This window comes from Toxorhynchites rutilus, chromosome 1 (assembly GCF_029784135.1).
Source record: "Toxorhynchites rutilus septentrionalis strain SRP chromosome 1, ASM2978413v1, whole genome shotgun sequence".
Lineage (NCBI taxonomy): Eukaryota > Metazoa > Arthropoda > Insecta > Diptera > Culicidae > Toxorhynchites > Toxorhynchites rutilus.
The window spans coordinates 32,682,415-32,696,127 of NC_073744.1; the positions used below are offsets into that span (position 1 = coordinate 32,682,415).

General features: G+C 39.2%; 1 protein-coding gene across 2 annotated transcripts; it reads right to left on the minus strand.

Annotated features, from left to right (window-relative positions):
- Nucleotides 1-1,728: 1,728 nt before the first annotated feature.
- LOC129762205 (thioredoxin domain-containing protein 9) lies at nt 1,729-13,348 on the minus strand. Of its 2 annotated transcripts, none has more exons than XM_055760252.1 (4): nt 13,201-13,348; nt 7,733-7,923; nt 2,982-3,341; nt 1,729-2,918 (listed from the first exon to the last, which is right to left on the minus strand). In XM_055760252.1, exons 2-4 carry the CDS (start codon nt 7,907-7,909, stop codon nt 2,802-2,804), a joined length of 654 nt encoding a protein of 217 aa, XP_055616227.1. In that variant the 5' UTR covers nt 7,910-7,923; nt 13,201-13,348; the 3' UTR covers nt 1,729-2,801. The 2 variants fall into 2 exon arrangements, with proteins under 2 accessions (XP_055616227.1, XP_055616228.1); XM_055760253.1 differs by lacking the exon at nt 13,201-13,348 and adding an exon at nt 12,545-13,022.
- Nucleotides 13,349-13,713: the final 365 nt, after the last annotated feature.

A 13,713-nucleotide genomic window follows, 5' to 3' on the forward strand; every position in this document is an offset into this window, starting at 1 on the left:
GGCGGTGTCTCGCACGCAAACCTGGGATCCACTGATTGCCCGGTTAGTTTGAAACATAGGATACGATCCTTTAGCAATGTCCGACCGAGCTCTAGCGAGCGTCGGACGGTATACGTCTGCCCGGGGCGTTACGTTTGCCTGGGGCGATACGTTTGCCCGGTTAATTCTTGTTTTGAAATACAATACCGCGCCACAATATTTATAGCCTACTACACATTTTATAAGCGGTGGTTTCTGTTGCAGTCGTTTTCTGTGGCGATTTATTCCGGGAACCGCTTTAAACTATTATAGCAAGGTATGTTGTACGCAATCTTTCTTGCAATATTATTTGAATGTGTGCAAATGGGCTCAGGAATAAAAAAGAACCAGCTGTATGACATTCGCCATGTTTTTGGTGCCAACATCTTAAACGTCAAAAGTATTTATTTTCTTCAAAACAGCGATCCGCGTTGGCGGCATTGTGCTTCGTTTACTAGTTGGGGGGACGAATCAACGAATAGCTGGTTTTCGGCAGGGGTTAGACATCAATTGAATATAGGCTACCCAAAATCAAAATCAATATGGCGTCATTTGTTTATCAACATATCATTTACTAGGATTGAAATCGAAAAATGCGCTGCTTTATTCTAACTGCATGAGCGATTTTCATATTTCGGTTTCACATGGAGGTGTTCACATTTAACATGGAGTTTAAAGTTAGCCACTATTCGACTATATAACCGGACCGAGTTGTAAACAACAGTAATTGATTGAACCAAAATGTCAGTGAACCGCAGCAATATTGGGTACACTGGCGATATGAGGGATTTGACGTTTTAGTCGTACCCCTGGTTTTCGGTCGGAATGAACGTTTTCAAAATTAAAATTATGAATGAAAATTAGCTTTTGCATATCAAATTAGTATTCTATTTGAGTTAAAAACATTTTTGTTTGCAGTTGGTGAAAAAGTCTCATACGAAAAATGTTTATGAAGACAATTTTATATTATAATGAAAACATTCAGCAACAATTTTGGAATTATATAGCCATACGGTTGAATGAAAGTCAGAAATACGTGTTTCAAGTAATTAAATAGCATGTGAAAATTTTCATTCAAATTTTAAAATTTCAAAACCGGTTTCGTGTCTTCTAATCTGGTAGAGATTACACTAACGAGTTTGGGACACAAATTATGGCCCTAATTTGTAGTCGCCACCAGACATCGACACCATCGCGAATTATCAATTTACCACCATCTGACATATCGTGGTGTCGATGATGAACTTTTACAACAGAGGGATAGTGAGATATGTGATGACGGTAGGTAGAGTGAGATAGCGATAATCGTGCCATACACCTGAAAAGAACCTCATAAAATGACATGTTCTGCCTTATGAAAATACATTATAACCCTTTTAAGCCCATTGATAGATTCAACTTATCTAGAAAATTCAATTCTTTAGTAAATAATTCTACGTTTTGAAGACGAAGTTCCTTTGAAAACGTAAGTTCTTTTTTGCATATGATCAAATCATAACCATTGCACTGTTAATGAACGATTTTAGTTTGCTTGTCTTAAACTCGTTTCAACTCAAGAAACACGCAACATTGTTATAATAATTCAATTCGAAAGATGAGAAAATTTCCTAGTAAAAATGTCTTCACATCATCTAGATATTAAAATGTGTTGTATGTTTGACAATGGAGTTTGTGATACCACACTACGCTGGTTCAGAAGCCTAGCTCCGATTATCATTAATAGAAAATCTCAATAATTTATTAGTTACTAGATTTGCATTCTGTTTTCCTTTTCGCCTAACAAGAAACTATGATGCGCTCATTATCTTCGCCCTGAAATAAAAAAAAAGATAGTGCACACAAATTTGATCATCATCATCATCATCATCACCTCTAACTAACTACTGTTAGGTCCCTAAATAACCGTAAATTAGTGAATACTAGAAAGTGTAGAGAGCGAGAAGCTTCGAATGATTTAAAAACAGTATGCGTATCTAGAATTAACAATTGCAAGGATTACATGTACTTGTTAATTTCTTATTATGATGTTAAGCTTCATAATTTCGTTTGTAGATTTTACTTAAAAAGTCTGATAACTTGCCCGAGACGATCCGTTCCCCGTGATAAACAGCCGGGAACAAAATGTGCGCACTCGAATGAGTTCGTAGCTCAAAAAGCTAGTCACCAACACATTCTGTGTTGTAGAAAACCGAACCGTGTGTCGCAAATGCCTTCCTCTCAGGTACCAATAAAATTGTATCATATTCGAATCGAATGTTTGTTTATCATTCAACTTGTTTCCGGAATACTGGTTTTTAATGTAGCAAACTGTCCGTTGCGCAGTGTCTTTTATTACTCTTCGTTGAACTCTACCATCTTTTAGAATCAAACTTAGTGACAAACATGCGATTTCATTCTTCTGTGACTATGAATTTGAAAATGCATTAGTTCCCTCTATCAATCGACGTAAAATCTAAACAAAACAGAGTACGTATCCGTTGCAATAGAAACTAAATTTATGTATTGTATTGTTGCGATCGTGTGTAAAAATATGCCCTCATGTGTGTGAGTGTGTGGGTTATATGTGTATGTTCATTATTTAGTCTGTACGCTCAGCGAGAGATCCTTAAGCTCTAATTCACACTAAATACTAAAAGTTCACCTATCGCGATCTCAATCCCAAATAAGCATCACTCGGTTCATAATATGTTGTTTGTTCGGTATCAGAGCAATCATTAGAACGATAGAGATCGTTTCATTCATGACGGAACCGGTCCCTGCTATCAACGCCTCAAAATCGTTATCTAGTCGTCGAAATCTATGTCGGAATCGTCCGAGTCGTAACCCCCGCGAATGGTCTTTTTCGGATTGAACGAGGTTTTCTTCTTTTTCTTATCATCTGGGGGTGTCAGCATATCTCCCTGGAATAGTTCAACCAATTAATATGATGTTGCGAAGAACAGTCCAACAACGCCGATACTCACATTGTACTCAATAGCGCCAGACTGCGCAATACGCCACTCCAACATCTCGGTGCTGAAATCATCGCAATTGCCCAGATCCGTGAAACCCACGATGTAATCCTTCGTTTTGCTGTCCTTGATAAGCGCTATGCTGGGAATCACCTTGATCCGGAGTCGCTGCGTCAGGAAGGGGCACTTTTCGGCATTCACTTTGCAGAACCTGGCCTCGATGTGCTTGGTGGCGAGCGTTTTCAGGTGCATGTCGACGATCCGGCAACGGGGGGTCGAGTCGCGATAGAAGTGGCACACAATGTTGGCAGATTTTTTGCTCACCTCGAAGAACTCCTTTTCGTCCGCCAGTTCGCTGTACTCGCCGTGACCCTGTGGCCACAAAGAGGGATATATCAATTTGTTATGGATAAATAGTTATTTAATTAGTTATTTAATGCAATGTAACTCGAATAACACGAGATGTTGAAAACTCAAAAATTTGTATTCTGCAATGCGAAATTACTTGAGTTATAATTAGACTATCTGTGGCGCTTCGGTAGGACTTTGATCATCAACTAATATAGAACTATTCTTGAGATAAGGTAGGTACGAAGAAGAAAAATCCAAAGATGTTCAACCCTTTACACACGAGCGGCGCTGCTGCTATGACTCCCATGGAATGTCTCGAAGGTCATTTTGTGATGACAACCGTGCCACGATGATATATGATCTGTGATCTCACATATACAGAATATTCGGTATTTTACAGATTATTCGCCAAATTTCTGTATATCAATGACAGATTTTCAACAAAAATACATAATTCACAGATTTGTTTAAAATTCAATTTCAAATACTAAATTTATTACAGTGCATAAATAGATACCTTCATCTATAAAAATGTTGAACGCAACGCAACGATATGGCTTTCGTTGGAGGCAGTTGTTAAACGAAATCTTGAGTAATTCAAAGAGCTCAAACTATTCTTTTCGTTCCAAGTTAAGTATGACCATAATCAATCCGCCAATCGTATATTGACTCATTTAAACGATCTTATGACTAAATCGATTATGCAGTCCCTAAACTATCCGGCCGGATACCGGATAAACTATCCGTGATTGCGATCGATTCGAAGTGTTGTCACAATAATAACAATCGGTAATAATAATCGACTTCGTTAGCATTGGAATATTTTTCTCGAACCCGTTGCTGACTATATGTGCAATTTCGTCTTAATCCAAATGCTTTTGATGCAGCTAAATGATATATTACCTCGAATATACAGGAGAGGTTAGAACTTATAATTCTTGTTATTTCCTCAAACGAAATCAGAAGCCAACCGTATTACTCCATCAAGCTCCATAAAGCATGTTTTGTAGTGAAGTCCCTCAGGTTATCATCCCTGAAGACACACACTACAAAAATCTCATCATTTAGATAGAAAATCCTTATCAGAAAAATATTTGTGCAATATTTCTTGTAGAAAACTTGATACTCTTTAAAAGGATATTCAGTTTTAACGGAAAGTTTTATAATCGTTCATTATATGTGTCGCCCAATTGCAAAACCGGCCAACTCGCGTTTGAAAATCATGATGTGCTGGAAGTGGCATGATGCCGCGATAAAATCGCCTTCCTGGAAAATTTTTATTTTTGGAGTTGACCGGTTTTGCATCTGGGCGACACATATTAATGCAAAAATATGTTGATCCTTATTTTGGTTCATGCACACATGCAGTTTCTTCCAGTTTCATATTCGCAAATAAAAAGCCGAATATCCGGCTATCCCGCCTCGCAGCTTGCCGGCTATCCGGTATCCGGCAAAACTACTATCCGTTTCATCATTAATAATGAGACAAGAATGTTATTGTTGATCATGTTGGGCAACTTATTTTTGGAGAGCTACGTGCAATCCTTTTTTGTTGATTCTGACCTTGATGAGAAATATTTTGAAGATTTTCTGAAGAAGCCTGAAGATGTTTACGGTGATATCGATGCAAAATTAGGTGAAAGAAGATTGGATGCAACTATGAAGTTGACCTTCAAATCGATTTGGCGTAACTTCCATATTGAACTTCGTCAAGCTTCCACCAAAAGCAAGTAATAGACAAGACTTGGATAACGAATTCACGCTACTAAAATCGAATCATATGGGGCAAAAATTGAGTGACTCAGATATAACTTGCTCCCAGTTGTTGGATGTCAAAAGGCGTGGTGGGAAATTTTTGTATCCATTGCTAAGGTCGTTTGTAAGATATTTTTCGATGACATTCATCAGCGAATATTTTCGCTTTACAATGCCAAGGAAACGAAGCCCGGAAATCGGTTGTCTCCTACTATTATGTACCCTTTTTTGAAAGCAAATAACTATGTATCGGCTCAAGGAAGAGCGTCAAGGATGAAATTGAAGGAAAATTTGAAGACAAAACAAAACCATGTATAAACATCATACAATTCAGAGGAGAAAAACTTTTCTATGATTTGTTTTGTTGTATTGAGACGGCTTCAACAATCCATAAATAAAAAAAAAGTTCAAAGTGAAAATAAACTTTTATTTCCCTTTTTTCCTCAACTTTTCGATACAGTTTTTCTGGCTGAAAATACGGATATACAGATTATTTTTCAGAAAATTATACAGAATAAAATGTGACAACCCTGTCTGAGATAACCCTCCTGCACAGGTAATTATTCTAAACCTTCGATATCCAACCTTTTTTGAAGAGGGGTCACAAACACGTGCTAGTCATGGAGTCGCGGGCCACATAGAAATAATGAAGAAGGGTGGAGTTCAAGATATGGCCACATCGCTAACGTAGGACAACGAAATCCGAACAGAATCCGGTTTGTTTAAAGGCAACCGCTGCGCAACTGATTTTCCCTTCAGTTTTCTCCCAACGATCGTAGTTCTCACCCCTGAAAAATACATTCTTCACATCCAGCTTGCGCTGCACTATGACGACATTTCTAACCCGGAAACAATGCTCGAATCAACGAAAATCGATTGATCGGATCGGAAAAAGTCACCAAGGAGTTATTCGCGATTTTTCTGTCATACTGCTAACTAAGTATGGGAAAGTTCATTCGCTCATTTCTCCACACCTAATTATAAATCACTCTTGTATCTGCTTGGAATAATCATGGCGAAGGGAATATAGCAAGTAATCGTGAGATTGCACGATGAATCATTTTTCACTTTCCGACCATCTTCATTCGGGACTGAGAGTGAACATAACAAAACAAAGAGTGGAGAACAACATTCGTTGCATGAATACTCCTTTGGAAGGATCGCACGATACAGAATAACGAGTGAGTCAAAAAAGACCCAATTTGCGTGTATGATTTTATTTTCCCTTCTATTCCTCTATTCTTCCTTGTCAGCATTCAAATGCATTTGTTATCGGCAATGCAAATGAATCTACCTTCCCGCTCACCAATAACTTGCGTTAATATGGTCTTTTGCGTTGGCTTAGATCGTTTCATACTAGAAACAAAAAAAATGTTATTGCAATAGTGCACAGGAAACAACTCGATTTCTACTATCTACCTATATTTTACTGCCGCGATCGAGGCTTCAGTGATTGCTATTTGAGTGAACAACGAATGATTTTACAGTTTACAGACACTCGCTGGCTCAATCAAAAGTTTCCGAAGCAAAGTGTCCAAGATTCTATCACCATCTAACGTCATTCCGAGAGGCAAATGAGAGAATGCAAAATTCTCTGAAAATAGATGAGCGGAATCGAGACAGTGTTTTTCCGTTCAACTCGAGAATGAATTTTGCGCTGATGGTAGGTGAATGTTTTCTGTCTCAAATAATGTGAGGCATAAACGGAAAATAGAAAGGTGAGTTTTATCTGTGAGTGAGTGTTGTTGAACGAATTTCGATGCAATTTTGCCCATACCTGCTGCTAACGATCAGATGGCAGCGGCAGCAACAGCGAGGCTTTCCAAATGGTCTTCCTCCAGACCAAATTAGTTTTCCAAATTGGCCTTTTTTAAGGCTAGAGGCGAATGAACTGAGAAAGTCTGAGAGTAGTAGTGACTTGTTGAGATTTCTTTTGTCAAATAACACGCCTTGAATGTATTTTGAGTGACAGGCTCTACGCGTGTATCAGTGTAATTCGGAAAAAGTTTCTTCGGCGGAAAGTTCAAGATTATCAGCTCATTCGCTCCTAGCCTTGAGAGTCATTTTTGAAAAATTAGACTAAACTCTCAGCTATTAGGAAAACCTCGCTGCTGTCTGGTCACTACCTGGATGACTGATGAATCGTGGATGCTATGTAATCACGAATAGCTTATTTGTACTTATTAAATGATGGTGGTGTTGAAAGCACACACTGACGAAAAAAGAACGGTAATTCGCAAAGATTTTTTTTTTTTTCTCTATTATAGTGACTTTCAACACATTTCGGCTGGTTCGTCACTTTTACTTCCATTTTTGGAAGAATGTCGGGAGTGAGAATTGAACTCGTGATCTCTGCGTGAGAGGTATGGATGTTACCACTACGCCAGATCGCCTCCACATTCGCAAAGATCTTACTTACATAGTCAATCTTGCAACACTTTGAATAGAGATTTGATTCAAGTTTTTTCGAGAGATTTTCTTGCGCGCGTAGCAGGTTAAATGTGTGCGTTAAAATTGTGCATTAAAAGAAGAAATGTATTCAAATTATTTTACGCCAAATAAATGAAGACTATCGTCGAGTAGCATTTGTACGCTCAATTTTGCGATTGACTGTAACTAATCCTGCTCCGATTGAGATTACTTCGCATTGTACTTACGTTATTTCTCCATTCCTGTCGCTGGTTGGCTTGTTTCTTTAGCTCTTGAATTCTCTGTTCGCGAAGCTTTTCCAAGTCTTCTCCTCCGAGACTGTCCAATCGTGTTAGTTCATTGTCCAGTTGTCTTTCGAGCTGAACCGCTGCCGAAATAAGCGAGTTCTGCAACACTTGCTCCATGATTGATGATTAAACTAGAGAAGATGAAAAATAAGTAATTTGAGCTATTTTCTTTGTTCTTTTTTCTTGCTGCAAAATTCCCGAAACTACCATAATGTTCCCGATGCTCAGTTATACCAATCAGTGCATAATTTCGTTTACTCGACAGAAAATATCTAATTTCAGACTAGCTAACTTATTTCTTCTAATAAATTAGTGTTGTCTACTTACAAAACTGTAATGATTTCAAAAGTTGGCAACCAAGTACTATTAGTTATGCTTAACTATATGAATTTTCATCATCAATTCGATCGGCTATCATCAAAATAAACGTGGCCCGAACAACGATACCCATATTTCTACTACACTGAATAAATAACATATATTGCGAGCAGTAAAACAAAAGCCGGTCAGAAACGCATGCACTATGGTTAGTAATGTTTAAATTTTTCATTTATTCGATTATCGATTAATCGTTGGGGCGTTTTTTGAATATTCGATTCATTCGAATAATTGTCTTTCAATATTCAATGAATCGAACGAATATTTATTTCTTGAAATAATCACGTATCACGTTGTCATTCTGGTCGCGTGGTCTATCGGGTTGTCGTTTTTTTTTCCAATTCATTTATTTGTAAGGCTCAATCGCATGAGCTTTGCGGAGCCACTAATTCATGATTTGTTTTTACAGAATTTCAACTTAAATCTATGTTTAGTAGGTTTCGACCGATTACTCGCGGTTTACTCGAGATTAGAGGGGCAACAATTTTTGTGGGATGGATCAGGTTAGGGATATGGATATGAGGTATCGTTGTCTCAACCGAGAGTTGTCGCACGCACTGTAGCATTGTGCATAAAGACCAGGGATAGCATCTGGTGTTCGACTATCTGTCGAGGGGGGGGGGCGACGGTGAGATGAGGGGACAAGACAAACAAACTAATAACGAAAAAGAAAGAAAAAAACACACAAAAGCATTAAATTCTTATGCTAGTCCGTTTCACAAACATATAGATCAACTGCATATAGCAGATGTCGCGAGTTCCCAACACGTCTCTAACAGGAACATAGGGTTGTCTTCTTTGGGCCCTAAGGGCATTCAAAAGGTACTCTCTGGCTGTGTAATTATCCGTACATTGCCAAACTGCGTGATCGATGTCATCGTAACCGTTTCCACACCGACAGACGTTGCTTTGAACAAGATTTATTCTGTGGAGATGCACATCTAGCGAGTAGTGGTTGGACATAAGTCTACTCATTACACGAATGAAGTCACGACTTACGTCCAAACCTTTGAACCACGCTCTCGAAGAAACCTTTGGAATAATTGAATATAACCACCGCCCAAGACTTCCAGTGTCCCAATCGGTTTGCCAACTCAAGAGGGAACTCTGACGCAGTAATTGGAAAAATTCATCGTATGAAATCTGTCTATCAAACAATTCGCCTTCCTGGGCACCCACCTTTGCGAGAGTGTCCGCTTTCTCATTGCCAGGAATTGAGCAATGAGAGGGGACCCATACAAAGGTTAACTTATAAGATTTTTCGATCAGTGCACTCATCTGCTGCCTCACTTTTGCGAGGAAATAAGATGGGTGCCTACTAGTTTTCATCGACTGGAGAGCCTCAAGCGAACTGAGACTATCCGAGAAAATGAAGTAATGGTCTGCAGGCTTGTTGGAGATCATCCCCAATGCGAAGTCGATTGCTGCCAGCTCAGCAACATAAACGGAACAAGGTTCCTGCAGTTTACGGAAGGCGCTCGAATTTTCATTGAAAACACCGAAGCCAGTGGATCCATTGAGGCGAGACCCATCAGTGAAGTATCTTTTCATGCAATTGACTTTTTGGTACTTTCGGTTAAAAATACGGGGAATGAAAGTTGGTCGAAGCTGATCTGAAATCCCAAGTATTGCTTGTTTCATCGACATATCGTATTCAATTGAGGAACTGCTGATGGTGAAGTGAGCACGATCTGGAGTAAACGATGGAAGACAAATATCTGACGAAATATAGTGGTAATAAATTCTCATAAACCGAGATTGTATATTTAGATGAAGAATTTTTTCAAAGTTTTCAATCACAAGTGTGTTCGTGACACCGCATTTCACCAGTATTCTGAGAGAAAGTTCCCAGAATCGGTTCTGTAGAGGAGTTACTCCTGCCAGAACCTCGAGACTCATGTTATGCGTTGAGTGCATACAGCCGAGAGCTATACGCAGACAATGATATTGAATTCGTTCCAATTTTAGAAGGTGACTTTTAGCTTCTGAGAGAAAGCAGAAAGAGCCATACTCCAGAATAGATAGAATAGTTGTTTTATAAAGCGTTATGAGATCTCCCGGATGAGCTCCCCACCACGTGCCGCAAATCGAACGGAGAAAGTTGACCCTCTTTTGACATTTTTGCTTCAAATACGTAATGTGGGTATTCCAAGTGCATTTTGAATCAAACCAGACACCAAGGTACTTGAAGGTCAATGATTGGGTAATGCTTCTGCCCAAAAGCTTGAGTTGCAGTTGGGCTGGGAACCGCTTTCGAGTAAACACTACCAGTTCTGTTCTCTGCGGCGAGAATTCGATCCCTAAGTTCCTTGCCCAGGAAGACAAGTTACCTAGGGAATTTTGCAATGGTCTTTGCAAGTTTTCGGCATGGGAACCTCTGACGGAAACCACACCATCATCTGCAAGTTGTCTTAGCGTGCATTGTTCTGCCAAACAACTGTCAATATCTTTCACATAAAAATTATAAAGAAGGGGGCTGAGACATGAGCCTTGAGGTAGACCCATATAACTATTTCTGGAAGTTGTCAGTTGTCCAAGGGTAAAGTTCATTCGCTTTTCTGACAACAAATTGTACAAGAAGTTATTCAAAATTCCAGGAAGTCCACATCTGTCCAGATTGTCTGACAGAATTTCTATGGAAACCGAATCAAAAGCTCCCTTAATATCCAAGAATAATGAAGCCAGTTGCTCCTTGTGCGCAAAGGCCAGTTGAATATCCGTAGAAAGCAACGCTAGACAATCGTTTGTTCCTTTGCTCTTACGAAACCCAAATTGTGTACTTGATAGCAAATTATTTGTCTCGATCCATTGATCGAGTCTTCGAAGGATCATTTTCTCCAGCAATTTTCTAATGCACGAGAGCATAGCAATCGGACGGTATGAGTTATGGTCAGACGCTGGTTTGCCAGGTTTTTGAATTGCTATTACTTTGACCTGTCTCCATTCGGGTGGCACAATATTGTTTTCTAGTAGGGTATTGAATAAGTCTAGCAAGCGTCTTTTCGCGATATCGGGAAGATTTTTTAGAAGAACGAATTTAATCATATCGCTTCCGGGTGAAGAGTTGTTCGATGAAAGAAGAGCCATAGAAAATTTCAGCATTGAGAATGGTCTGTCCAGAGGTCCACCGCTTAGAGACGTTTCTCGAAGAATATGTTGGGCTGGAACTGAGTCTGGACAAACCTTTTTAGCGAAATCGAATATCCATCGGTTGAAGTATTCCTCACTCTCGTTAGTAGATGAGCGGTTACGCATGTTGCGAGCTACCCTCCACAAGGTACGTATTGAGGTTTCACGAGAAAGACCTTCAATGAAATTGCGCCAGTAACCGCGTTTTTTTGCTTTAATTAATTGTTTCAGCTGTATTTCAAGCTTCGAATATTCCTCGAAGTGTGTGGATGTTCCATGTCTACGAAAAGCTTTGAAAGCATCCGATTTTTTCAAATACAATTTTGTGCATTCGTCGTCCCAGCCAGGAGTGGCTGGTTTTCTTTTAAACGGAGCACTTGGAACTTTTCTTCTTTGTGCTTCCAATGAGCTTTTATACATCAAATCTACGAAAAAGGGTTGTCGTTGTTAGATGGTTGGATAAAAAATGTTGGATAACAAAAAATTATATAGCCTAAAAATGCATTAACCTTGAGAAAGATCCTATCTTTCATTAATCGCGATTACAGTGACAATTATTCGATGTATTCATATTTTGATTTTTAAATTATTCGATACAAAATTAATCTATTATAACTTCAGATATTCGATTATTTCAATTAATCGAACGATTAACCGACGTATCTAACTATGGTAGGTCGAAAATAGGAGACGCTGTGGTAATGATGCGAACCCGATGTCCCATTTGAAAGACGGCCAATTTGCATCGACCTCCGAATTCAAAACTGCGCGAGATCTTAGCTAAGTATTTCAGATCAGGTCATGGAAAAGTGACCATTCTCGATGCAACTGAAGAAGGACGAATCGATAAATGGCTACTAGCCAAAGCAAAAGCTGGATTCCCCGTGGACACACAATCCGTTGAAAAGCGGGATATCTGATCGAAAACGAGTCAGTGCACTCTAAGTGTAGTCGTAGGAAGTAGGAACGAGATCGGAATGCAGATCTGAACAGATTCATGTAACTGAACATCAATTCACGGAAGATGATAAAATAACTTTGTGCAGTGATGTGATTTCTGTTTTCACATTTCACATTCTTTAAATCACATGTTTTCTTGCAAAAGGCTGCCACGTCCAACCGCTTACATTGTTCATAGTAAACACCCTACAAATCTGCTATTTTAATATCTTCCGGGAATTGGTAATCAACCTCAGAGGTTTAGTCAAATCTTCGGTTTATCAACTTCCTGCGGTATATACATACCGATAGTGACCGCTGGCTTGGCATGAAGCCAAGAAATGAAACTTCCATGCTTGCTTTCGAACACACGCGGTACGAAGCACCCCTGGAGCGCAGATAAGTGCTAAACATAACTTTCTTATTAGAGTGCCATCGGCGAACAATTGACTCATCAGTACTTGCCAAACGCGTAGATTCGAACCCGCTTATCGACTTTTGACAAATGTTCTAGTTGAAATTGCATCATTTTTGCGCAGCAAACAATCTCTATAACTTTACTAGGCCAGATAGCATCATTCCTTGCAGCAAAAAACTAATCCAACTTAATCAAGCAAACCAGCTTTGCAGGCAGGATTTCATTAGCGGGGGCGTAGTATAAAATTGGGGCATGCTTTTTTATTTTCACATTTGGTTAGAAGCAACAAGCGGCGTCTATTGCGGCACAAGGTCACATGGATTTGCCGGAACTTTTCACTTTGCGGCCTCCACTGCTAGCGGCTACTGCCGGGAAGCAACATGAATCGACCGTCGATGACTTTACTTTCGAGTTTTGATCGAGCGAGCGCACATGATACATGTTTTGGTTAATATTACAAGAAATAACACGGAATCGGGACCAAACTATACGCTGAAGCTTGCAATGGATTACAAATAAGAACAAAATTAACCTAAGTACTCACCACGTAATCTATTTAATTAAAATTTTACAAAATTTGAGGCTCCCGTTAGATTTTACTTCACGAATTATTGACAGCTCCCGTTTTCTCAGTGTTTTCTCGATCGAGTGGTGTTGCAGTTGTCGCTGTCACTACTGTCACTATGGAAGCAAAGAGAGGGAGCGAGAGAAAGCACGGAGCAAAACGATAACTTTAATGGAATACCTGCTTTAAGTGCTCATTAAATGATACATGTCGAGGTGGATCAGTATGCGAAATATATTTGTGTTGGCTAGCAAATGTGGTGTCGTCATTATTTTCATTCTATATGAAGTGTTTTTTGGTAAATACTACCAATCTATAGTCATTTTCGACCGTACTAATAAACACATATGTCAAGCAGAACAATGATTCGGAAGCCCAATATCGACTACATTTTCTCGCCGAAAATGCACGTATCAGAATTATATCCTTATTATACCTCCGTATTGCCTTATAGGAACAATGAAAATGGTTAATACGCGCTTTTCTCACCAA

Coding starts and splice junctions, on each gene's coding strand:
- LOC129762205 (XM_055760252.1), bottom strand. CDS start 7,909: ATGGAGCAAGTGTTGCAGAACTCGCTTATTTCGGCAGCGGTTCAGCTC. Junction 3,342..7,732: donor GACAGGAATGGAGAAATAAC/GTAAGTACAATG, acceptor TTGTGGCCACAG/GGTCACGGCGAGTACAGCGA. Junction 2,919..2,981: donor CTGGCGCTATTGAGTACAAT/GTGAGTATCGGC, acceptor GAACTATTCCAG/GGAGATATGCTGACACCCCC.